The sequence below is a fragment of the Cherax quadricarinatus genome, chromosome 8 (assembly GCF_038502225.1).
Source record: "Cherax quadricarinatus isolate ZL_2023a chromosome 8, ASM3850222v1, whole genome shotgun sequence".
Classification (NCBI taxonomy): domain Eukaryota; kingdom Metazoa; phylum Arthropoda; class Malacostraca; order Decapoda; family Parastacidae; genus Cherax; species Cherax quadricarinatus.
In genome coordinates this window covers 26,989,927-27,017,905 of record NC_091299.1, presented here as the reverse complement: position 1 = coordinate 27,017,905, position 27,979 = coordinate 26,989,927, and the positions used below count along the sequence as shown (strand labels likewise).

Below are 27,979 nucleotides of genomic sequence, written 5' to 3'. Positions count from 1 at the left end.
GCATATACACTTACTATAACCCACTTTTCACATCCAACCTTTATTTTACTCCACATAATCCTTGAATTAATACATTTATAGTCCCTCCTTTCCTGCCATATCTTATCCTTCAACATTATTGCTACTCCTTCTTTAGCTCTAACTCTATTTGAAACCCCTGATCTAATCCCTTTTATTACTCTCCACTGAAACTCTCCCACCCCCTTCAGCTTTGTTTCACTTAAAGCCAGGACATCCAGCTTCTTCTCATTCATAACATCCACAATCATCTCTTTCTTATCATTTGCACAACAACCATGCACATTCAGACTTCCCACTTTGACAATTTTCTTCTTCTTATTCTTTTCAGTAATCTTTACAGGAAAAGGGGTTAAGATGAGTGTGTATAAATAAACTTGTACATGTATGTGTAGTGTGACCTAAGTGTAAGTAAAAGTAGCAAGACATAACTGTAATCTTGCATATTTATGAGACAGACAAAAAAAACAAAAAAAACACCAGCAATCCTACCATCATGTAAAACAATTACAGGCTTTTGTTTTACATTCACTTGGCAGGACGGTAGTACCTCCCTGGGTGGTTGCTGTCTACCAACCTACTACCTATATACCATCAGATATATCTCTTTCTCTCTTTTACTCCAGAGTACAGCCCCAGTTCTGAGGTATTCCTGACAGTTTAAATACTCTACTGGCTCTATGCAGGCAGTAAATATGCTCTCTTTTCTATCTCTGATATCCCTCATGTCTTGAACAGGTGCTCCTCCAGTTTTAAATACAGTGCCCCTTTTGAATTCTTCATTCTTTTCCTATCTGAACAACTGGAATTTGTCATCACTGAACATCATTATTTTCTATTGCCCACTGAAAGATTGAATGAAAAACTCTTAACTTTTCTGAAGTTATATTTATTACTTTGTATGTAAAAGTAGGAACACTTACAGTGCACAAAAATCCTTTGACAATTTTAATGCCTTAATTGAAAACTTTCAAGTACATAGCTGAGAGGTAACTCTTGAAGAAATTTGGAAGATCTGTTTTCCTACTCAGAGTTTAAGAATGAATGTTGGCTACCTTTTACAAGGCAGAGCCTTGATGGCATACATGAATAACCCATTACAACGTTGGTCAGATGGCACACTAAGAGATGAACCAGTGAAAATATAAATTATCAAGGCCTTGGCAGCAGCGCTTTCATAAATTCTTAGCAACTGCTTGTCTAGCTTTGTGAACTGGTGTTGACGGCTCTCTGGGGTGTTGCACTTGTCTAACCTTGTATCCATCTGGAAAAATAATAAAGGGAAGCATTCTGATTAGTGATATATCATTAGATAAATAAAACATAAAATGGTTAATAGAACTGGGAATGAGCATAAATTAAAATTTATATAACTGCTACACATCTGAATGACCTTCTTTCACAAATAACCCATACTTAGGAGAGGAACTTTATGATGATGTTCTGGTCTGTACTGAACCACAGCCAAGTCACAACTAAGGAGAGAAAAGGCATGTAAGGCCAGAAGTCAGACTGGAGGGGATGGGGGAGGGGGGGGGGGAAGAATGGTGGTGGTGGTAGAATTAACAGTAGTAGTAGAGGTTATGGAAGTGCTAGTGGTGAGAGTGAGATGGGAGAGTGTGGTAGTACTTGCCTACATGTGGCTGCAGGTGTCAAGTCTTAGCTCCCAGCTCCACCTCTCAACTTGCCGCTTGCCAGATTCACTACCTACTTGCCTTGTGGGACTTAGCATACCTGCTCTTAAAGCTATATATGGAGCCTGCCTCCACCACTTCTTCAACAAGATCATACCACTTTCCGACCACCTTGAGACTGAAGAAATGCTTCCTGGCATCCTTGTGGCTTATATGTGTCTTTACCTTTCAGTGTTGTCCGAGATCCCAGTTCTTGCCTCTCAAACAGCCTGTGCTAGTCTATCCTAACAATTCCCCTGAGTATTTTGTATGTTATCATATCTTCCCTATGTCTTCTATTTTTAATGTCATTAGATTCAATTCCATTAGCATCTCCTCATAGCTCATGCCCTTTAATTCAGGAACAACTCTTGCTGTGTACTTTTGCACTTCTAGTTTCATAACATGCTTCTTCAGGTGTGGGCTCCATACTGATGCTGTTTACTCCAAAATGGACCTAACAAAGAGTATGTTGTATAAAGTGGCTGGAAAGACTCTTAGTAAGCTTCTCTCTCCTGTGTGCTGGTTGTTTGTGTATTGTTCCAGTTATGGTATTGTGCCCTTTTGTTCCTCACTACTACTACAAATAATAATAATAATGTAAAAATCTGTTCAAATTCTTTACTAATTTTGTATATCGCTGAAATACCAACATGAAAAAAAAGTCATCTTTTGCACTGAATGATGCTTTTCTAGTACCAGAAGAATTTTTTACTTAATGTATAATGGTTAATGTGCTTTCTCTTTGGACCAGCAGCACACACACATTACTCAACTTGGAATACCATTATAAAAGCAAAAAGCACAAAAGTAACAATGAAAATAGTAGAGCTATGGCTGACATGTGCTGTCAACTTCAGGAATAGTAAACCTGAGAAATAAGAGTACAGTGGTACCTTGACTTACGAGTTTTCTGAGTTACAAGCGAGCAGTTATTTTGCCAAAAAACAAATGAAAAAAAAAAATATTTACTGAAAATGACATTTGGTAAGAACCCTGGCCTAAATGGCACAACGAAAGGTGGTTTTGAAAAAAAAAAAACATTTACTGAAAATGACATTTGGTAAGAACCCTGGCCTAAATGGCACAACGAAAGGTGGTTTTGAGACTTGGTACTTATAAAACAATGCTAATGCAATGTTCTCACTGGAGGTAATCATGTAATTATCTTTAGTTATTCTACAAAAAAAAAAAAGTTGCTAAGTTTTTGACATCTGCAAAAATATTTTGCCCTTTACTCCCACACAAATCCCAAAATATTTGGAATATTTCCAATATTCCACAAGTCAATTGTAGAACAATCATTTACATGTATTTTTATGATTCCTGTCATTATTATTGCATTTACTTCAATAATAAATGGTGGGCTTCATGAAACAAGTCAATAACTTACTTCCAAGATATTCACCGGAAACGTGGGCTGGCCTCCCGTGATCTAGTGCAGTTAGCCTCTCAAAAAATCAGTTTTTGCTTACACAGGACCAAAGAACATGTTACAGGAAGGACCAGAAATGATTTTACTGTGGACCCTCGAATTTAGTCATGCCTTTTCTGTATGCAAAACTATTTTTATCTATAAAATGTATTTTTTGTTAATATTTTTGGGTGTCTGGAATGGTTTAATTGGATTTACACTATTTCCTATGGGAAATTTTAACAAAAAATACATTTTATTGATAATAAAAATAGTTTTGCATACAGAAAAGGCACGACTAAATTCGAGGGTCCACTGTATATGCTTGGACTGGTCCTGGACACTCGCCATATTATGGCCTATTTTATTCATTCTAGAGGATATATCATGTTCTATGTTACCTATAGTGTTTATTATGTCACATCTGATCAATTCTGATAGATAAAAAAGCCTTAGAGTTGATATTAGCGTTATATTGAAGTACACCTACCATCTGACTTACGACCTGCTCGACTTACGACCGCTCGACTTACGACAGTGTTTTTTATGCCAAATTTCTGGGAAATAAACAACTATTTGTGTTGTACACTGTTTATCCTAAACCTTACAGTATAAAATACAGTACTAACAGCATAAAAAGTAAAGTAAAGTAAAACATGAAATACCAAAATAAAACAATAAAGTCATTACAAAAATGTGATGTTGATATTCAGTAGTAAAGTTCGGCTTACGTCCATTTCGACTTACGACCGGTTTCTCGGAACCGAACTCGGTCGTAAGTCAGATGGTAGGTGTATTTCCTCCTGCCCCGCGAGACTCGGGAATTCTGGCGACGTAAGCAAATGTCTGATCTCCAGGGTAAATACACTTTATAAAACCAGATTATTTCTTTACTTTCTCTTTTATTATGTTTTATACAATATTTCTTATTTAAAATCCTGTAACAAAAAACTGGGGTGGTTTTTTGGGGGTTGGAATGGATTAATGGTATTTCAATTAATTTCAATGAGGAAAATTGATTTGATATACAAGCAAATCGAGTCATGAGCTCGGTCACGGAACGAATTAAACTCGTAAGTCAAGGTACCACTGTACTATAATTTTTATTAATATATACTTTTAATATTTTTTTTTCAAATTGCTAAGGAATGTAGGAGTATCCAAAGCAGTATGAGTTATCAAGATATTACTGTAATTATATATACAGCCAAGATCAGCAAGTCTACTATCCAACAAATTAAAATGCACTGAATGAGCAAGGTATAATATTAATCATTTTGAATATGGTTGTTATAACCCAAAGTACTGTATGACCCTTTTGGGTATAGCACTAAACTTGATCATATTACATGAGGCCCTCCACATTCGCGAGGGTTAGGGGGTCAAGAACCTTGCGAATCTTGAAAATCTGCGAATGTTTGGTGCGCAAATATGATGTAGGGAAATACACCTACCATCCAACTTACGACCTGCTCGACATATGACCACTCGATTTACAATGGCGTTTTGTATGCCAAATTTCTGGGAAATACACAACTGTTTGTGATGTACAAAGTGTTTATTCTAAACCTTACAGTATAAAACACAGTACTAACAGCGTAAAAAGTAATGTAAAATAATGAAATACCAGAATAAAACAATAAAATAAAGTCATTACAAAAATGTGATGGTGATATTCAGTAGTAAGGGTCGACTTACGTCCATTTTGACTTACGACCAGTTGGTCGGAACCAAGCTCGGTCGTAAGTCGGATGGTAGGTGTATAATAATACTGTACTGTAGCATTCGCAAATGTTTTGATGCGCAAATATATTGCAGAGAAATATAATAATAGCATTTACTTAGCCTAACAATACAGCAGGGCCCCGCTTTACGGCGGTTTGCTTTACGGCGTTCTGCTAATACGGACATTTCAAATTATGACCAAAACTCGCTATACGGCTCCCCCCACCTGTCTTTCTAATACGGTCACAGCTGCCCACCGAGTTTGTTTACATTCTCCCTGAGCACATCTCCTTATTATGTCTGGAAACTTTCCAAAATTTCAAGTGTTTTAAAGTTATTGTATATTTTATATGTACTGTACTTGATAATTAAACTTGTGTACACCTGTACCTAAATAAACTTACACACTGTGCTGGCATGTAGGTACACATTAAAATCACTAAGTCTCTCTACTCTTGATGCAATAATAATAATAATAATAATAATAATAATAATAATAATAATAATAATAATCTCTTGGGCACATTAATGTCGCATATTACGTTAATATAGACATTTCCCTTATTCTATCTATGATATTTTTTTCAAAATTATATAAGAAACACATTATGTAACACACAAACATGATACATGCACCCACAGTATAAAAATTTATATAAATATATATGAGATGTTTACCAAACGGTTTGTAGAAGTGTCGGAAGAATTACGTTTTCTCTAGCCCGTCACCTGTTACTAGGGATAACTGTAGAAAAAATATTCCTTTCGTATGCCTTCACTTTATAGCGATAATTCTGTACTAACTTGTACACAGTGTAAGAGTATTTGTTTCGTGATTTAATTATTATAATAATAATAAAAATATTATAAGGTGAAAGTTCCACAAACTCTTACAAATGTACATGAATGAACTAAAACTGGACACGTATTAATACCGTCTATTTCGCCTGACCGAGTGATCGTCCACAACCTGTTCAGTTTGTTTGTTTACGCTGTCTGAGCTCGGTGTATCATTAAATGTTGTATATTACGTTAATATACACATTTTCATTAATCCATCCGTGATATTTTTTTCAAAATTATATAATAAACACGATACATAACATAAATACATAACAACATATGTGTAGAGAACCTAGGATAACCCAAAAAAGTCAAGAGTGACTTACTTCCATTGCCTTCACTCAGAGCATCATTTCTTCTCAAAATGATGTTACATGAGAATGGGAGTGTTCTTCTTTATTTATTCTACCGTATCAATGTAGAGACAACCTGTACAATATGTAACTTGTACACAAACCAGACGTGTACACTGTTTACAAAACTTACCTTCGCCTGGTTTGTTTACATAACTCTGCGCCTGTCCTCTCTCATGCACTCATTCTTTCTCTCTGGTATGGTAGCCTGGCTGACTACCATACATACCACACTTGATTTTTTACAATAAATACTACTCATCTCACCCTATATTTTAAGGTAAGTAATGAGTGAACTGTATATACATTTTATCGCTCTGGGATGCTTAAATATCATAGAATAGTATGTGTGGGTGGGGTGGCCTGGTTTGGTAGCCTGGCTGACTACCATACATACCACACTTGATTTCTTACAATAAATACTACTTGTCTCACCCTAGATTAAGACTAAATATTTTAAGGTAAGTAATGAGTGCACTATGTGTGTATTGTACTTTTTTATTGTTTTTTTGATGCCTGGTTCTATTGCTAACATAATATATGTTAGTGTAAACTTGTTATCTAGTGTTTGTATGCATTTGTAAGTGGAAAAAAAGGGTGTTCCACTTAACGGCGGTTTCCGCTTTACGGCGGTAGCCTGGAACCTAACCCGCCGTATAAGTGGGGCCCTCCTGTACTGCTTCCTTAACCTATTGAATAACGAACAATCATAAAACACATGAAAACTTGGTAAAATATTGGGTAGCTGGGCATTTACAAGTGTTCGAAGCTGGCGAAAGTAGAGGGTTAGCTGTATTATTATTATACAAAATTTTCCATGACTAACCTTCATGTGAACATAAGTCAGCTTCTTCTGTTTGCAGATTTGAGAAACCCTCACAGACAGTTGCTTGTTGTCAGGAAGAACTTCTTTATAAGAAATCTTTTCTTCAATGAAGGAAAGTATTTTGTCATAGCTCTCCATACAGGTGGGGGTTGTCAGCATTGCCATGTCCAAAGAGTCTGCAGACTGGAGGGAAAAAAAAATGCCATGGCATTAAGCACAGCAGTTTGGTGCTTCAGAGAAGAAGGAAATTGAAAATAAGTGCATTCTTACTATTTACCAGCTGTACAGCAAGTAAAGCATAAAGGTAAACTATAGCAGTACCTGAGGTGCTGATAAACACAACAAACCATAGCCATTCCTAGATGGCAGTTTGCTTCCTCGGTGAGGGGGGTGTGTGTGTACTCACCTAGTTGTACTCACCTAGTTGAGGTTACGGGGGTCGAGTCATAGCTCCTGGCCCCGCCTCTTCACTGATCGCTACTAGGTCACTCTCTCTGAACCGTGAGCTTTATCATACTTCTGCTTAAAGCTATGTATGGATCCTGCCTCCACTACATCGCTTCCCAAACTATTCCACTTGCTGACTACTCTGTGGCTGAAGAAATACTTCCTAACATCCCTGTGATTCATCTGTGTCTTCAACTTCCAACTGTGTCCCCTTGTTACTGTGTCCAATCTCTGGAACATCCTGTCTTTGTCCACCTTGTCAATTCCTCTCAGTATTTTGTATGTCGTTATCATGTCCCCCCTATCTCTCCTGTCCTCCAGTGTCGTCAGGTTGATATCCCTTAACCTCTCCTCGTAGGACATACCTCTTAGCTCTGGGACTAGTTTTGTTGCAAACCTTTGCACTTTCTCTAGTTTCTTTACATGCTTGGCTAGGTGTGGGTTCCAAACTGGTGCCGCATACTCCAATATGGGCCTAACATACACGGTATACAGGATCCTGAACGATTCCTTATTAAGATGTTGGAATGCTGTTCTGAGGTTTGCTAGGCGCCCATATGCTGCAGCAGTTATTTGATTGATGTGCGCTTCAGGAGATGTGCTTGGTGTTACACTCACTCCAAGATCTTTTTCCTTGAGTGAGGTTTGTAGTCTCTGACCCCCTAGACTGTACTCCGTCTGCGGCCTTCTTTGCCCTTCCCCAATCTTCATGACTTTGCACTTGGTGGGATTGAACTCAAGGAGCCAATTGCTGGACCAGGTCTGCAGCCTGTCCAGATCCCTTTGTAGTTCTGCCTGGTCTTCGATCGAGTGAATTCTTCTCATCAACTTCACGTCATCTGCAAACAGGGACACCTCAGAGTCTATTCCTTCCGTCATGTCGTTCACAAATACCAGAGTGTGTGTGTGAGTGTGTGTGTGTGTGTGTGTGTGTGTGTGTGTGTGTGTGTGTGTGTGTGTGTGTGTGTGTGTGTGTGTGTGTGTGTGTGTGTGTGTGTGTGTGTGTGTATATATATATGTATATATATACATGTATATATATACAGTGGACCCCCGGTTTACGATATTATTTCATTCCAGAAGTATGTTCAGGTGCCAGTACTGACCGAATTTGTTCCCATAAGGAATATTGTGAATTAGATTAGTCCATTTCAGATCCCCAAACATACACATACAAACTCACTTACATAAATGCACTTACATATTTGGTCGCATTGGGAGCTGATCGTAAACCGGGGGTCCACTGTATATATATCTTTTCTTTCTTTCAACACACTGGCTGTATCCCACCGAGGCGGGGTTGCCCAAAAGAAAAAATTTAAGTTTCTCCTCTTATATTTAGTAATATATACAGGAGAAGGGGTTACTAGCCCCTTGCTCCCGGCATTTTAGTCGCCTGTTACGACACGCATGGCTTACGGAGGAAGAATTCTGTTCCACTTCCCCATGGAGATAAGAGGAAATAAACAAGAACAGAACTAGAAAGAAAATAGAAGAAAACCTAGAGGGGTATGTATGTATATAATATGCTTGTACATGTATGTGTAGTGTGACCTAAGTGTAAGTAGAAGTAGCAAGACATACCTGAAACCTTGCATGTTCATGAGACACTCACTTGAGACACTCAAGTGAGTGTAAAACGAAAGCCTGTAATTGTTTTACATGATGGTAGGATTGCTGGTGTCCTTTTTTCTGTCTCATGAACATGCAAGTTTTCAGGTACGTCTTGCTACTTCTACTTACACTTAGGTCACACTACACATACATGTACAAGCATATAGTATATACACACCCCTCTGGGTTTTCTTCTATTTTCTTACTAGTTCTTGTTCTTGTTTATTTCCTCTTACCTCCATGGGGAAGTGGAACAGAATTCTTCCTCTGTAAGCCATGCATGTTGTAAGAGGTGACTAAAATGCCAGGAGCAAGGGGCTAGTAACCCCTTCTCCTGTATATACAGTGGACCCCCGGTTAACAATATTTTTTTCATTCCAGAAGTATGTTCAGGTGGCAGTACTGACCAAATCTGTTCCCATAAGGAATATTGTGAAGTAGATTAGTCCATTTCAGACCCCCAAACATACACGTACAAACGCACTTACATAATTGGTCGCATTGGGAGGTGATCGTTAAGCGGGGGTCCACTGTATTACTAAATGTAAAAGGAGAAACTTTCGTTTTTCGTTTTGGGCCACCTTGCCTCGGTGGGATACGGCCGGTGTGTTGAAAGAAAGATATATATGAAAGTATAGTGGTACCAACACTCTTATATGGGTGTGAAGCTTGGGTTGTAAATGCAGCAGCGAGGAAACGGTTGGAGGCAGTGGATATGCCCTGTGTAAGGGCAATGTGTGGTGTAAATATTATGCAGAAAATTTGGAGTGTGGAAATTAGGAGATGTGGAGTTAATAAAAGTATTAGTCAGAGGGCTGAAGAGGGATTGTTGAGGTGGTCTGGTCATTTAGAGAGAATGGATCAAAGTAGAATGACATGGAAAGCGTATAAATCTATAGGGGAAGGAAGGCGGGGTAGGGGTCGTCCTCGAAAGGGTTGGAGACAGGGGATAAAGGAAGTTTTGTGGGTAATGGGCTTGGGCTTCCAGCAAGCGTGCGTGAGCATGTTAGATAGGAGTGAATGGAGATGAATGGTTTTTGGGACCTGATTAGCTGTTGGAGTGTGAGCATGGTAATATTTAGTGAAGGGATTCAGGGAAACTGGTTATTTTTATCTAGCTGGAAATGGGAAGTACAATGCCTGCACTTTAAAAGAGGGGTTTGGGATATTGGCAGTTTGGAGAGATATGTTGTGTATCTTTATACGTATATACTTCTAAATTGTTGTATTCTGAGCACCTCTGCAAAAGCAGTGATTATATGTGAGTGAGGTGAAAGTGTTGAATGATTGAAAGTATTGTCTTTTTGGGGATTTTCTTTCTTTTTGGGTCAACCTGCCTCGGTGGGAGACAGCCGACTTGTTAAAAAAAAATATATATATATACGTACGTATATTTATATCTAGGTAGTAGGCTGGTAGACAGCAACTGCCCAGGAAGGTACTACCGTCCTGCCAAGTGAGTGTAAAACGAAAGACTGTGATTGTTTTATATGATGGTAGGATTGCTGGTGTCCTTTTTTCTGTCTCTTACACATGCAAGATTTCAAGTATGTCTAGCTACTTCTACTTACACTTAGGTCACACTACACAAACATGTACAAGCATATATATACACACCCATCTGGGTTTTCTTCCATTTTCTTTCTAGTTCTTGTTTATTTCCAATATCTCCATGGATAAGTGGAACAGAATTCTTCTTCCGTAAGCCATGCGTGTTGTAAGATGCGACGCAGACAGACACAGACACACACAGACAGACAGACAGACAGACAGACACACACACACACACACACACACACACACACACACCTACATGCATGCATACACACCCACACAAACACACACACACACATACACGCCCACACATACACGCATACACACCCACACAAACACACATACACACACACATACATACACACACACACACACACACACACACACACACACACACACACACACACACACACACACACACACACACACACGCACACACACACACAAACCTAACCTAACCAAACACATTAGCTCATAAATCCCCCCACCACACACACACATTTTAACGATAAGCTGAAGCAGCTAGAACATCCCAACAGGATAAAAACAAAATGGGCTCTCAAAAGAGAGGACGTAAAGGCAAGGGAACCGATGATGGCTGGTCGGAAAAGGAAGAATGGGTAGAACGGCTCAAGAACAAAATGGAACAACAATGGGAGAAAAGGTTAAACGAGCTTTGCAATAACATGTTAGAGCAAATATCTGCAGAGAGCAAGAAGTGGGAATCACGAGCTGTAGTAGCTGAGGCAAAGATACAGAGACTGGAGAAAGAAATGGATGTGCTGAAGCAGGATCTAAAGATGAGGTCCGAAAGGAGCAAGATGACTGAAATGGGAACATCAGCAGGCAGCGAGGGGACTGAAGGAGGGGATGGATCAAAGCAGTCTTTTGCAGAAGTAATATCAGGCCATCATGGTGTCTGGGAGATGATTAGGGAAACAGCAAAGATGCTTAAATCAGATCCAGAGATACAGAGAGAAAAGAAATGGGAAGAGGAGAGGGAGAGATCAATAATTATTCATGGGCTTCAGGAGGCTGAAGGGCAGACCTATGATGAAAGAAAGCATTGGGAGAAAACAGAGATTAAGAACATCATTGCAATAACAGGAGAGAGGGACATGTCTCAGGTAGAAAATTTTCACAGACTTGGGGGGGGGGGTATTCAAGGGAAAAAAATTTACCAATCAGAGTGACATTCAAGACAGATGTGGTACGGAACAGGATACTACAACAGAAACCACTGTTAAAGGACTCTCCAGATTATCAAAACGTGTTCCTCAATCGAGACAGAACACGGAAGGAAAGGGAACAACTGAAAGTGAGAGCAAGACAGAACCAGTGGAAGGAAAGAGAGACAGGACAGGCAATGACAGACAGGAAAACTCAGCCTTTGGGGGAACATCAAACACAAATGCTTACAGAAACCTCTCAACCCCTGTCACCACATATCAACCAAACACAGTAAACAGAAACGAACCTCACTCCATAGCCACCACCCCCCTAAGCACTAATTCCACAGTCACAGCAGCCTCCCATAATATTGTGCCCTGCCTCCCACCCTCCCATCCTGCACCTTCCTCTTCCATCTCCCAAAATACAGTAATGGAAAGGAAGCTAAAGGTATGGTCCACCAATGCAGATGGAATAACAAATAAGAGTGAAGAGTGGCAAGAATGCATCATTGATGCATCACCTGACATTATAGCACTAACAAAGACAAAACTTACAGGGATGATAACAGATGCAATTTTTCCACCTGGATATCAGATTATGAGGAAAGACAGAGAGAACAGAGGAGGGGGAGGAGTAGCATTGCTCATAAAAAAAACAGTAGTTTTGAGGAGATGGGAGGAATGGAAAGAAGGGAAACAGACAACATCATTGTAGGAACACTCCAGACTGGTGGTCCAAAGGTGATGATAGCAGTGATGTATAACCCACTACTTAACAGCAGGAGAACAAGAGAAGAGTATGATGTGTGCAATAAGGCAATGGTGGATACACTAGCTGAAGTGGCCAGGAGGGCTCATATGGGTGGGACAAAATTGCTTATAATGGGGGATTTCAATCACAAAGAGATTGACTGGGAAAACCTAGAGCCACATGGGGGACCAGAAACATGGAGGGCTAAGATGTTGGAGACTGTATTGGAGAACTTCATGCATCAACATATTAGGGATACAACCAGAGAGAGAGGAGAGGATGTTGCAGCAAGGCTGGATCTCATATTCACCTTGAATAGTTCAGACATAAGGAATATCACCCACGAAAGACCCCTTGGCGCTAGTGATCATGATGTCCTGAGTTTTGAATATCTTGTTGAGTTAACAGTGGAGAATGCAGTAGCACGAGAACAAAGAGAGAAATCAAACTTCAAAAAAGGGGACTACATAGGAATGAGAAGTTTCCTGCATGAAGTGCAGTGGGAAAGAGAACTAGATGGAAAGACATTAAATGAAATGATGGAAATAGTAACCACTAAGTGCAGGGAGGCAGAGGAAAGGTTCATACCAAAGGGCAACAGAAAAAATGGTAAGACCATAGTGAGCCCATTGTTTAATTGGAGGTGTAAAGAGGCCAAAGCCAAGTGTGTGAGAGCATGGAAAAGGTATAGAAGGCAAAGGACTCAAGTAAACAAGGAGATGAGCAGAAGAACCTGAAACGAATATGCAAGGATAAGGAGAGAGGCCCAGAGGCAATACGAGAACGACATAGCATCAAAAGCCAAATCTGAACCAAAGTTGTTATACAGTCACATTAGGAGAAAAACAACAGTCAAGGACCAGGTAATCAGGCTGAGGAAAGAAGGAGGGGAGCTCACGAAGAGTGACCAAGAAGCATGTGATGAACTAAACAAAAGATTTAGAGAAGTATTCACAATAGTCAGGAATGCTTCCAGCAAACTGTGGAGGTAGGGTGCACCAGCAGGTGCTGGACACAATACACATAACCAAGGTAGAGGTGAAGAAACTGCTAGACGAACTCGATACCTCAAAGGCGGTGGGTCCAGATAACATATCTCCATAGATACTGAGAGAGGGAGCAGAGGAACTGTGTGTGCCATTAGCAGCAATCTTCAGTAAATCTATCGAAACAGGGCAGTTGCCTGAGGCGTGGAAGACAGCACATGTAGTTCCAATTTTTAAGAAAGGGGACAGACAGGTAGCATTAAACTACAGACCAGTGTCACTGACTTGTATAGTATGTAAAGTCATGGAAAAGATTATCAGGAGAAAAGTAGTGGAATACATTGAAAAGATTGGGCTCATACATGACAGTCAGCATGGCTTCAGAGATGGGAAATCCTGTGTCACAAATTTACTTGAGTTCTACGATAAGGTAACAGAAGTAAGACATGAGAGAGAGGGATGGGTAGATTGCATCTTCTTAAATTGCAAGAAGGCTTTTGACACGGTACCACACAAGAGACTGGTGCAAAAATTAGAGGAGCAGGCAGGAATAAAGGGGAAAGTACTGCAACGGATCAGGGAATACCTGACAGGAAGGAAACAATGTGTGTTGGTATGTGCTGAAGTGTTGGAGTGGGCGAATGTGTCGAGTGGGGTTCCACAAGGGTCAGTCCTAGGCCCGGTGCTGTTTCTTGTATACGTGAATGACATGGTGGAAGGAATAGATTCAGAAGTGTCACTGTTTGCTGATGATGTGAAACTGATGAGGAGAATACAAGTGGGAGAGGATCAGTTAAGATTACAAGGGGATCTGGACAAACTACAAGTATGGTCCGACAAATGGCTCCTGGAGTTTAACCCCAGTAAGTGTAAAGTCATGAAGATTGGGGAAGGACACAGAAGACCGCAGACGGAGTACAGGTTGGGAAACCAACAGCTGCAAACGTCAGTTAAAGAAAAGGATCTTGGGGTAAGCATCATAACGAACATGTCCCCTGAGGCACACATCAATCAAATAACTGCTGCAGCATATGAGAGATTGGCAAACCTGAGATTGGCATTTAGACATCTGAGTAAGGAGTCATTCACGACATTGTACACAGTGTACATAAGGCCTATACTGGAATATGCAGCACCAGTATGGAACCCTCACTTAGTCAAACACGTCAAGAAATTGGAGAAAGTGCAAAAATTTGCAACACGATTAGTCCTGGAACTGAGGGGTATGTCTTATGAGGAGAGGTTAAGGGAACTCAACCTGATGACACTAGAGGATAGGAGGGATAGAGGGGACATGATAACAATGTATAAAATACTAAGAGGCATTGACAACGTGGACAAAGATCAAATGTTTCAGAGATGGGATACAAAAACACGGGGACACAATTAGAAACTGAAAACCCAGATGAGTCATAGGAATGTTAGGAAGTATTTCTTTAGTCTTAGAGTTGTCAGGAACTGGAATAATCTGGAGAGTGAAGTAGTGGAAGCAAGTTCCATAAATAGCTTTAAGAAGAGGTATGACAAATATGGTTGGTAGGTAAGACACATAGGCAACAGTTAGGCAACTTTATTCCGAAACGTTTCGCCTACACAGTAGGCTTCTTCAGTCAAATACAGAAAGTAGGCAGGAACAGTAGAGATGTGAAGATGATGTAATCAGTCCATCACCCTTGAAGTCATAGAATTTGAGGTTGTCAGTCCCTCAGCCTGGAGAAGTTCAGTTTCATAGTTGCCTAACTGTTGCCTATGTGTCTTACCTACCAACCTGTCGGTATTGTATACCATTTTGATGTTCATCTTATCAGACACTGCAACACATGGCATCTTGGTACAGAAAACACCTTGGACAACCTTCCAGTGAGAATTGTTGGATTTGAGAGGGACATGATCTCTCAGTGGCTACATTCTCACTACTACTACCACTACTCTGCACCTCTCCTTCCGACAGTATTTAAGTCTCTGCACTGTCGCTTGATCTTCAGATAGTTCCTGACTATGGAACTGAACTGCTCCAGGCTGAGGAACTGACAACCTCAAATTCTACGACTTCAAGGGTGATGGACTGATTACATCGTCTTCACATCTCTACTGTTCCTGCCTACTTTCTGTATTCGACTGAAGAAGCCTACTGTGTAGGCGAAACGTTTCGGAATAAAGTTGTCTAACTGTTGCCTATGTGTCTTACCTACCAACCTGTCAGTATTGTATACCATTTTGATATGACAAATATCATGGAGCAGGGAGAGAGTGAATTAGTATCGACCAGTGAAGAGGCGGGGCTAGGAGCTACGACTCGACCCCTGCAACCACATATAGGTGAGTACACACACACACACACACACCTATCTACCTACCTACCTACCTCTCTCTCTCTCTGGGTTATCTTTTAGTTCTTGTTCATGTTTATTTCCTCGTATCTCCATGGGGAAGAGGAACAGAATTCTTCCTCTGTAAGCCATGCATGTCATAAGAGGTAACTTAAATGCCAGGAGCAAGGGGATAGTAACCCCTTCTCCTGTATTTATTTATTTATTTATTTATTTGAACATGATACAGAGAAGTACAAAAGAATACAGTTAAATGCAGCATGCCAAAGCCACTTGAATGCATATCATTACAGGCAGGCTTAAAACTTAACTTAAGATTAACTAAGTAATGAAGTATTCAGTGGTAAAACATTATTGTAAACAGATAACAAGCACAAATGAGTATTACAAAAACAGGTCATATGGTTGCATGCATTGCTGTACAATCAGTATTTATTTATTTATTTATTTAATTTGAACATGATACAGAGAAGTACAAGGAATACAATTTTTAAAGTGCAGCATGCCAAAGCCCCTTGTATGCAGAGCATACATTACTAAAGTTAAAAAGAGAAACTTATGTTTTTCTTTTTGGGCCACCCTGCCTCGGTAGGATATGGCCGGTTGGTTGAAAGATGATGATGATGATTCAGTGTCTTAATAAACCTCTGATTGACTCAAAAACTAATGAAACTGCTACATGCAAGTCAATGGTTGAATAAAACAGTGCAGTCGAATTGTATAAAAATTAGTGACGACTAATCAGAATATAAGTCAACAAATTCAGCTTTATTAAAGATGATATTAAAAGGAAGTGGAAGATACTTTCTCAGATAATGGGCACTAGTAAGTTCACCAACTCTGAAGAAATAATTCTAACCAAACCTATTAAACCTCCCCTCCAAGATTTGGAGATGGTAAATAAATTAAATGAATGGAGTTCTGGAGGTGGGAAGTACAGTGCTTGCACTCTGAAGGATGACTGGTTTGCAGTTTGCAGGGAAATCTGAACTGTAAAGTCAGCATGCCTCTGGCAAGATAGTGATGGACTGAGTAATGGTGAAAGCTCTTCTTCTTTTTTGAGTTGCCCTACTTTGGCAGAAGACGGTGGTAAAAAAAAATACTTTTCGACCACTGGAACAATTTAAATCATTAAAATCCCAAACTCTCACTCCCAAGATGGAGTTCATTTCACTGTTGACCATCTAAGCTCGCTGTACTTATCCTCAACTACTTCAACTGAGGTTATCTTTATAATTATGTCGCTGTAAAATATAGCCAGAAACAAAGGCTGTTTCTGTTGACATATAGGTCGTCTCCCATCCAAAAATGAAACACTGTCACCAGCATTCGCACTATTGCTATCTTGCCAGAGGTGTGCAGATATGATTGTTCAGGTGTTCCTCCAAAGAGCAAATATCCCAAACACCTTCAGAGTGTGGCCACTGTACTTTCCACCTTCAGGACTCAAGTCCGACTAACTGGTTATCCTGAATCCCTTCAAAGCATGTATAACACCACTGATATTCAAGAAAGCTTCTCATGTGTTATCACCAATTAGTACAGCTTTCTTCAATAAATTAAATGAAGCCAAAAATTTCCTGAACATATTTAAACTACCATAGTGTTATAGAAGCCTACAAAAGTGGTGACCCAACAAGTCAGTATTTACAGGCCAATTTTAAACTTCCCTTTAAACCGTCTAAAATCTTTGAAAAAGTAATATACAAATAAATCTTCTTCTTTCAACAAACTAATCATATCCCACCGAGGCAGGGTGGCCTAAAAAGAAAAACGAAAGTTTCTCATTTCAAATTTAGTAATTTACATAGCAAAAGGGGTTACTAGCCCCTTACTCCCTGCATTTTAGTCGCCTCTTGTGACACACATGGCTTATGGAGGAAGAATTCTATTCCACTTCCCCATGGAGATACGAGGAAACAAACAAGAACAAGAACTATTAAGGAAATGTGGAAGAAAACCCAGAGGGGTGTGTATATATACATATATGCTTGTACATGCATGTTTAGTGTGACCTAAATGTCGGTAGAATTAGCAAGACGTACCTGAAATCTTGCATGTTCATGACACCAGCAATCTTTTTTTTTTTTTTTAACAAACCGGCCGTATCCCACCAAGGCAGGGTGGCCCAAAAAGAAAAACAAAAGTTTCTCTTTTCAAATTTAGTAATTTATACAGGAGAAGGGGTTACTAGCCCCTTGCTCCCGGCATTTTAGTCGCCTCTTACAACACGCATGGCTTACAGAGGAAGAATTCTGTTCCACTTCCCCATGGAGATAAGAGGAAATAAACAAGAACAGAACTAGAAAGAAAATAGAAGAAAACCCAGAGGGGTGTGTATATATGTGCTTGTACATGTATGTGTAGTGTGACCTAAGAGTAAGTAGAAGTAGCAAGACGTACCTGAAATCTTGCATGTTTATGAGATGGAAAAAAGGACACCAGCAATCCTACCATCACGTAAAACAATTACAGGCTTTCGTTTTACACTCACTTGGCAGGACGGTAGTACCTCCCTGGGCAGTTGCTGTCTACCATCTTACTACCTTTTCTTTTCTTTCAACATACCAGCCATATCCCACCGAGATAGGGTGGCCCAAAAGAAAAAACTGAAGTTTCTCCTTTCATATTTAGTAATATATACAGGAGAAGGGGTTACTAGCCCCTTGCTCCCGGCATTTTAGTCGCCTCTTACGACACGCATGGCTTACAGAGGAAGAATTCTGTTCCACTTCCCCATGGAGATAAGAGGAAATAAACAAGAACAAGAATTAGAAAGAAAATAGAAGAAAACCCAGAGTGGTGTGTATATATATGCTTGTACACGTATGTGTAGTGTGACCTAAGTGTAAGTAGAAGTGGCAAGACATACCTGTAATTTTGCATATTTATGAGACAGACAAAAGACACCAGCAATCCTACCATCTGGAGTTTACCTGGAGAGAGTTCCGGGGGTCAACGCCCCCGTGGCCCGGTCTGTGACCAGGCCTCCTGGTGGATCAGAGCCTGATCAACCAGGCTGTTGCTGCTGGCTGCACACAAACCAACGTACGAGCCACAGCCCGGCTGGTCAGGAACCGACTTTAGGTGCTTGTCCAGTGCCAGCTTGAAGACTGCCAGGGGTCTGTTGGTAATCCCCCTTATGTATGCTGGGAGGCCCTTGAACAGTCTCGGGCCCCTGACACTTATTGTATGGTCTCTTAACGTGCTAGTGACACCCCTGCTTTTCATTGGGGGGATGTTGCATCGTCTGCCAAGTCTTTTGCTTTCGTAGTGAGTGATTTTCGTGTGCAAGTTCATGTAAAACAATTACAGGCTTTCGTTTTACACTCACTTGGCAGGACGGTAGTACCTCCCTGGGCGGTTGCTGTCTACCAACCTACTACCTACATCTTACTACCTATAATATAAATAAATATGACTCCATACTCAAACTCAATGTCCTTAATCTGGGTCAGTTTCGCTTCAGGCCAGGACAAAGCACCAATAATGAATAATAAAAATTACTCGGCTCAATCTACTCCTCTCTTGAAAATAATGAATATCCAATAGGCCTGCTTAAATTGAAACATGGAATAAGACATGTTCTCTCAGACATGAAATCTTACTTCAGTGACAGACACTAATATTTTTTTTTTTTTTAACACACCAGCTATTTCCAGCCAAGGCAGGATGGCCCCAAAAATAGAATAAACACTTTCACCATCACTCATTACATCACCGTCTTGCCAGGGGCATAAGTACTACAGTTCGAAGCTGCAAATATACCCCCTCCCTCCTTCAGAGTGCAGGCACTCTGTTATAAATGGTCATTAATATGTGACCTTTAATTACCGTTCTTCAGCAATCCAATCGATCAATATAGGGGTTCCACAAGGTAGTGTCTTGGGCCCTCTACTATTCCACCTGTATTTGCCGATGACACTACTTTTGTTATTTCAAATGTTGATTGGCTGCACTCAACAACACAGCAAAATGGCAAATTTGCTAAAATATCTACTTGAATCATAACTAACATACTCTTACTCATATAACAATGGCAATTTGAGAAATTGTTAAATGTTGATGAAGATAGGGAAGCTGTGATTTCGTGTATAGGGCAAGGAGGAACAACATCTTGTAGGAGTGAGGAAGAGCCAGTTGTGAGTGTGGGGGAAGTTCGTGAGGCAGTAGGTAAAATGAAAGGGGGTAAGGCAGCTGGGATTGATGGGATAAAGATAGAAATGTTAAAAGCAGGTGGGGATAGTTTTGGAGTGGTTGGTGCAATTATTTAATAAATGTATGGAAGAGGGTAAGGTACCTAGGGATTGGCAGAGAGCATGCATAGTTCCTTTGTATAAAGGCAAAGGGGATAAAAGAGAGTGCAAAAATTATAGGGGGATAAGTCTGTTGAGTATACCTGGCAAAGTGTATGGTAGAGTTATTATTGAAAGAATTAAGAGTAAGACAGAGAATAGGATAGCAGATGAACAAGGGGGCTTTAGGAAAGGTAGGGGGTGTGTGGACCAGGTGTTTACAGTGAAACATGTAATTTTTTTTTTATTATCACACCGGCCGATTCCCACCAAGGCAGGGTGGCCCGAAAAAGAAAAACTTTCACCATCATTCACTCCATCACTGTCTTGCCAGAAGGGTGCTTTACACTACAGTTTTTAAACTGCAACATTAACACCCCTCCTTCAGAGTGCAGGCACTGTACTTCCCATCTCCAGGACTCAAGTCCGGCCTGCCGGTTTCCCTGAATCCCTTCATAAATGTTACTTTGCTCACACTCCAACAGCACGTCAAGTATTAAAAACCATTTGTCTCCATTCACTCCTATCAAACACGCTCACGCATGCCTGCTGGAAGTCCAAGCCCCTCGCACACAAAACCTCCTTTACCCCCTCCCTCCAACCCTTCCTAGGCCGACCCCTACCCCGCCTTCCTTCCACTACAGACTGATACACTCTTGAAGTCATTCTGTTTCGCTCCATTCTCTCTACATGTCCGAACCACCTCAACAACCCTTCCTCAGCCCTCTGGACAACAGTTTTGGTAATCCCGCACCTCCTCCTAACTTCCAAACTACGAATTCTCTGCATTATATTCACACCACACATTGCCCTCAGACATGACATCTCCACTGCCTCCAGCCTTCTCCTCGCTGCAACATTCATCACCCACGCTTCACACCCATATAAGAGCGTTGGTAAAACTATACTCTCATACATTCCCCTCTTTGCCTCCAAGGACAAAGTTCTTTGTCTCCACAGACTCCTAAGTGCACCACTCACTCTTTTTCCCTCATCAATTCTATGATTCACCTCATCTTTCATAGACCCATCCGCTGACACGTCCACTCCCAAATATCTGAATACATTCACCTCCTCCATACTCTCTCCCTCCAATCTGATATTCAATCTTTCATCACCTAATCTTTTTGTTATCCTCATAACCTTACTCTTTCCTGTATTCACCTTTAATTTTCTTCTTTTGCACACCCTACCAAATTCATCCACCAATCTCTGCAACTTCTCTTCAGAATCTCCCAAGAGCACAGTGTCATCAGCAAAGAGCAGCTGTGACAACTCCCACTTTGTGTGTGATTCTTTGTCTTTTAACTCCACGCCTCTTGCCAAGACCCTCGCATTTACTTCTCTTACAACCCCATCTATAAATATATTAAACAACCACGGTGACATCACACATCCTTGTCTAAGGCCTACCTTTACTGGGAAAAAATTTCCTTCTTTCCTACATACTCTAACTTGAGCCTCACTATCCTCGTAAAAACTCTTCACTGCTTTCAGTAACCTACCTCCTACACCATACACTTGCAACATCTGCCACATTGCCCCCCTATCCACCCTGTCATATGCCTTTTCCAAATCCATAAATGCCACAAAGACCTCTTTAGCCTTATCTAAATACTGTTCACTTATATGTTTCACTGTAAACACCTGGTCCACACACCCCCTACCTTTCCTAAAGCCTCCTTGTTCATCTGCTATCCTATTCTCCGTCTTACTCTTAATTCTTTCAATTATAAAGTGAACAGTATTTAGATAAGGCTAAAGAGGTCTTTGTGGCATTTATGGATTTGGAAAAGGCATATGACAGGGTGGATAGGGGGGCAATGTGGCAGATGTTGCAGGTGTATGGCGTAGGAGGTAGGTTACTGAAAGCAGTGAAGAGTTTTTACGAGGATAGTGAGGCTCAAGTTAGAGTATGTAGGAAAGAGGGAAATTATTTCCCAGTAAAAGTAGGCCTTAGACAAGGATGTGTGATGTCACCGTGGTTGTTTAATATATTTATAGATGGGGTTGTAAGAGAAGTAAATGCGAGGGTCTTGGCAAGAGGCGTGGAGTTAAAAGATAAAGAATCACACAAAGTGGGAGTTGTCACAGTTGCTCTTTGTTGATGACACTGGGCTCTTGGGAGATTCTGAAGAGAAGTTGCAGAGATTGGTGGATGAATTTGGTAGGGTGTGCAAAAGAAGAAAATTAAAAGTGAATACAGGAAAGAGTAAGGTTATGAGGATAACAAAAAGATTAGGTGATGAAAGATTAGATATCAGATTGGAGGGAGAGAGTATGGAGGAGGTGAATGTATTCAGATATTTGGGAGTGGACGTGTCAGTGGATGGGTCTATGAAAGATGAGGTGAATCATAGAATTGATGAGGGGAAAAGGGTGAGTGGTGCACTTAGGAGTCTGTGGAGACAAAGAACTTTGTCCTTGGAGGCAAAGAGGGGAATGTATGAGAGTATAGTTTTACCAACGCTCTTATATGGGTGTGAAGCATGGGTGATGAATGTTGCAGCGAGGAGAAGGCTGGAGGCAGTGGAGATGTCATGTCTGAGAGCAATGTGTGGTGTGAATATAATGCAGAGAATTCGTAGTTTGGAAGTTAGGAGGAGGTGCGGGATTACCAAAACTGTTGTCCAGAGGGCTGAGGAAGGGTTGTTGAGGTGGTTCGGACATGTGGAGAAAATGGAGCGAAACAGAATAACTTCAAGAGTGTATCAGTCTGTAGTGGAAGGAAGGCGGGGTAGGGGTCGGCCTAGGAAAGGTTGGAGGGAGGGGGTAAAGGAGGTTTTGTGTGCGAGGGGCTTGGACTTCCAGCAGGCATGTGTGAGCGTGTTTGATAGGAGTGAATGGAGACAAATGGTTTTTAATACTTGACGTGCTGTTGGAGTGTGAGCAAAGTAACATTTATGAAGGGGTTCAGGGAAACCGGCAGGCCGGACTTGAGTCCTGGAGATGGGAAGTACAGTGCCTGCACCCTGAAGGAGGGGTGTTAATGTTGCAGTTTAAAAACTGTAGTGTAAAGCACCCTTCTGGCAAGACAGTGATGGAGTGAATGATGGTGAAAGTTTTTCTTTTTCGGGCCACCCTGCCTTGGTGGGAATCGGCCAGTGTGATAATAAAAAATAAAATGGCCACAAAAACCATTAACTAACCTGAAACAGAGAAGTAATATATCGTCGAGGGGCCTTGTCTTGAGCTTCTGTCTCTTCTTTATATTCTGGAATTTCGTCCAAGCTAACTTCATCGTCAGAATTTGGGATATCTCCATCTAGAATCACATCACCAAATTTGATATCTGTTGAGAGAATGTATGCTCTATTACCTCTGACATGTACTGACAAAAACATTTCATATAAGTGGAATGAACACATCTTTCTTTACAAAAAGTGAAGGAAGCACATATACACTTGTGTAATTTATTCTTTACCATTTTTCAGCTTAAGCTGAATGAGCTTGAGTGAAGCGCTTGCATCTTCTATAGGGTCGTGGCCACACTCATTATTCTGGATATCTTCACCAAGAAACAGTTTTGCCAGCAGCTTCAGGGATGAGCGTTGGTTCCGCACATTACTTAAGTTGTACACCAAGGATGAATCAATCACATATGGGTGCATCATCTGCAAATAAGTTATTGAATTTTTAACACACCAGCCATCTCCCACAGAGCTAGGGTGACTCGAAAACAAAGAAGCACTTCTGCCATCACTCACTCCATCATTGTCTAACCAGAGGCATGCTGATACTATAGTTCAAACTGCAAATATTCCCCACCCCTCCTTCAGAGTGCAGGCACTGTACTTCTCACCTCCAGAACTCAAGACCAGCTAATTAGTTTTCCTCAATCCCTTCATAAATATTACCTTGCTCACACTCCAACACCACGTCAAGCCATAAAAACCACTGGCCTCCACTCACTTCTATCTAACATGCTCATACAAGCCTGTTGGATGTCCAAGATCCTAGCATTCAAAACCTCCTTTACATTCTCTCTCCAACCTTTCCTAGGATGACTCCTACCCCTTCTTCCCTCCAATCCAGATTTATGTGCTCTCCTGTCATCCCATTTTCCTCCATACTATCTAAATATCCAAACATAAATGCCTCAAAAAATTAATATTGAACTTAATGCTATGAGTGATTCAGTGCACCACATGATATAAATGCACGTGACTCAGAATTCATACACACACACAACACAGATAACACAAACCTTCATAGCTCTTAAGTCTGAATGGAGGGAGTGGCCTACAAGAATGGCATCTGGAGGCAAGAGTTCCCTCAGGTCACGATGAACATCTTGTAATGTTGTGGTAACATCATCTAGTATGCTCTCAGTTATGCCAGAGTACTGCGTCAGATAGTTGATGATTGTGTTCTCTGGTTTCACCAATGTGTGGTAGATTAACTGTAAACAAGGTATACATATTAATTACCAGAGAAAATGAGGATTCTAGCTCAAGATACTTCACTGACCTGCTGCCTCTAATACCACTCGTACAGACTGTTAACTTTGCGTCTAAATAATTCCTTAAGTTTTCCATCAAATTTCACATTTTTAGTGTCGTTACCTTCAGAAAAAGATTCTCTACCATTTCAGAGTTGAAAAAAAAAAAAAAAAAAAGCTGCGAAACTGTCAGCACTTTCAATTTCAGGGTCACAAGAGTAAAGGGTAATTATACATTATGCAATTCATCTATGCCTAATTTTTGTTCACTTTAGGCTAAGGAAGTCAGATGAAGTTACATGATCTTCAGGGAAGTACAGTGCATGCACTCTGAAGGAGGGGTGGAGGTGGGAAGTACAGTAACTGCACTATGAAGGAGGGTGGTGGGAAGTACAGTGCCTGCACTCTGAAGGAGGGGTGGAGGTAGGAAGTACAGTAACTGAATTATGAAGGAGGGGTGGAGGTAGGAAGTACAGTAACTGAATTATGAAGGAGGGGTGGAGGTGGGAAGTACAGTAACTGCACTATGAAGGAGGGTGGTGGGAAGTACAGTGCCTGCACTCTGAAGAAAAGGTGAGGATGTTGCTGTCAGGAGGATCATTTGAACTGCATTGTCTGTATACTTCTGGCAAGACAGCTATTAAATGAATTATGGCGAATGTTTTTTTTTTTTTGGGGGGGGGGGGGAGGTGGTGAGGGGGTCACCTTACCTCAATGGGAGATGAATGATGTGTTCAAAAAATTCTAAACTTCTTCAATGAGTAGTCCGGCCTGCCGGTTTCCCTGAATCCCTTCATAAATGTTACTTTGCTCACACTCCAACAGCACGTCAAGTATTAAAAACCATTTGTCTCCATTCACTCCTATCAAACACGCTCACGCATGCCTGCTGGAAGTCCAAGCCCCTCGCACACAAAACCTCCTTTACCCCCTCCCTCCAACCCTTCCTAGGCCGACCCCTACCCCGCCTTCCTTCCACTACAGACTGATACACTCTTGAAGTCATTCTGTTTCGCTCCATTCTCTCTACATGTCCGAACCACCTCAACAACCCTTCCTCAGCCCTCTGGACAACAGTTTTGGTAATCCCGCACCTCCTCCTAACTTCCAAACTACGAATTCTCTGCATTATATTCACACCACACATTGCCCTCAGACATGACATCTCCACTGCCTCCAGCCTTCTCCTCGCTGCAACATTCATCACCCACGCTTCACACCCATATAAGAGCGTTGGTAAAACTATACTCTCATACATTCCCCTCTTTGCCTCCAAGGACAAAGTTCTTTGTCTCCACAGACTCCTAAGTGCACCACTCACTCTTTTTCCCTCATCAATTCTATGATTCACCTCATCTTTCATAGACCCATCCGCTGACACGTCCACTCCCAAATATCTGAATACGTTCACCTCCTCCATACTCTCTCCCTCCAATCTGATATTCAATCTTTCATCACCTAATCTTTTTGTTATCCTCATAACCTTACTCTTTCCTGTATTCACCTTTAATTTTCTTCTTTTGCACACCCTACCAAATTCATCCACCAATCTCTGCAGCTTCTCTTCAGAATCTCCCAAGAGCACAGTGTCATCAGCAAAGAGCAGCTGTGACAACTCCCACTTTGTATGTGATTCTTTATCTTTTAACTCCACGCCTCTTGCCAAGACCCTCGCATTTACTTCTCTTACAACCCCATCTATAAATATATTAAACAACCACGGTGACATCACACATCCTTGTCTAAGGCCTACTTTTACTGGGAATATCACCAAAACATGAAATATATGCAATTCACAAAATTCTATATTTTCATACACAAGGCATATGCTGAGAATGACAGCATAGCTGAAATGCTACAATGACTGGGTTCCATTCCCTCATTCGCTACAGATATGTTTATCACTTCTAGCTTATTGGTACTGATACATCCACTTACCTTCCTCTCCTCATTCACTACAGATATTCTAGTTAGTTCTAACTCTTGTGCATCGGTTAAGCACATCTCACAATCCACAGCAAACATAGGAGAAAATTCTTCCACCTGTTGAAAAAAACCAATATTGAATTTTCAATAATATGCATAGTAATCACAAAAATAATAATCTGTCAATTCAAAATATGTCATAATTAATTACTTGAATGTACCTTACACTGAGTTATAAGTATTATGCAATACAGATTAACTGAAGTTGTCAGAAGACAATAGTATGTATGACTAAATAAATCTAATTCTTTACAAAACAAAAATTGGAGCTAAATACTTACCAAAACAATAAAGTTTAACATTAGCCAAAAACAGAAACTTAAATGAACATTACCACTCTTTACATGTATAGAAAGCACAGTTGTTAATCCTCTTGACTGTTTCGGCTGTATATATACGTCTTACGAGCCAGTGTTTCAGACGTATATATACTCAATAATTCTAGCGGTAGTAGGTTGGTAGACAGCAACCACCCAGGGGGGTACTACCGTCCTACCAAGTGAGTGTGAAACGAAAGCCTGTAATTGTTTTACATGATGGTAGGATTGCTGGTGTCTTTTGTCTGTCTCATAAATATGCAAGATTACAGGTGCGTCTTGCTACTTCTACTTACACTTAGGTCACACTACACATACATGCACATGTTTATTTATACACTCTTATCTGAATTTTCTTTGATTTTATCTTAATAGTTCTTGGTCTTATTACTTTTCCTTTTATATCCATGGGGAAGTGGAATAAGAATCTTTCCTCTGTAAGCCATGCGTGTTGTAAAAGTCAACTAAAATGCTGAAAACAACAGGCTAGTAACCCCTTTTCCTGCAATAATTACTAAAAAGAATAAGAATAAGAAAATTGTCAAAGTGGGAAGTCTGAATGTGCGTGGATGTTGTGCAAATGATAAGAAAGAGATGATTGTGGATGTTATGAATGAGAAGAAGCTGGATGTCCTGGCTTTAAGTGAAACAAAGCTGAAGGGGGTGGGAGAGTTTCAGTGGAGAGGAATAAAGGGGATTAGGACAGGGGTTTCAAATAGAGTTCGAGCTAAAGAAGGAGTAGCAATAATGTTGAAGGATAAATTATGGCAGGAAAAGAGGGACTACAAATGTATTAATTCAAGGATTATGTGGAGTAAAATATAGGTTGGATGTGAAAAGTGGGTTATAGTAAGCATATATGCACCTGGAGAAGAGTGAAGTGTAGAGGAGAGAGAGAGATTTTGGGAAATGTTGAGTGAATGCGTGGGGAGTTTTGAACCAAGTGTGAGAGTAATGATGGTTGGGGATTTCAATGCTAAAGTGGGCAAAAATGTTGTGGAGGGAGTAGTAGGTAAATTTGGGGTGCCAGGGGTAAATGAAAATGGGGAGCCTTTAATTGAGCTATGTGGAGAAAGAGGTTTGGTAATAAGTAATACATATTTTATGAAGAAGAGGATAAATAAATATACAAGGTATGATATAGCACATAATGAAAGTAGTTTGTTAGATTATGTATTGGTGGATAAAAGATTGATGGGTAGGCTCCAGGATGTACACGTTTACAGAGGGGCAA

At 40.6% G+C, this 27,979-nt stretch overlaps 1 protein-coding gene across 3 annotated transcripts in view; it reads right to left on the bottom strand.

Annotated features, from left to right (window-relative positions):
- Nucleotides 1-886: 886 nt before the first annotated feature.
- Rexo5 (RNA exonuclease 5) overlaps nucleotides 887-27,979 on the bottom strand; it is a 64,913-nt gene continuing 37,820 nt past the window's right edge. For all 3 annotated transcript variants that reach the window (XM_070082983.1, XM_070082982.1, XM_070082984.1), the window contains 6 exons: nucleotides 26,381-26,485; nucleotides 24,209-24,403; nucleotides 23,426-23,615; nucleotides 23,151-23,293; nucleotides 6,853-7,035; nucleotides 887-1,282 (listed from right to left, as the gene is read on the bottom strand). In XM_070082983.1, coding sequence (XP_069939084.1) covers nucleotides 1,070-1,282; nucleotides 6,853-7,035; nucleotides 23,151-23,293; nucleotides 23,426-23,615; nucleotides 24,209-24,403; nucleotides 26,381-26,485 — 1,029 coding nt within the window. In that variant the 3' untranslated portion in view covers nucleotides 887-1,069. The remainder of the gene's footprint in view (nucleotides 1,283-6,852; nucleotides 7,036-23,150; nucleotides 23,294-23,425; nucleotides 23,616-24,208; nucleotides 24,404-26,380; nucleotides 26,486-27,979) is intronic.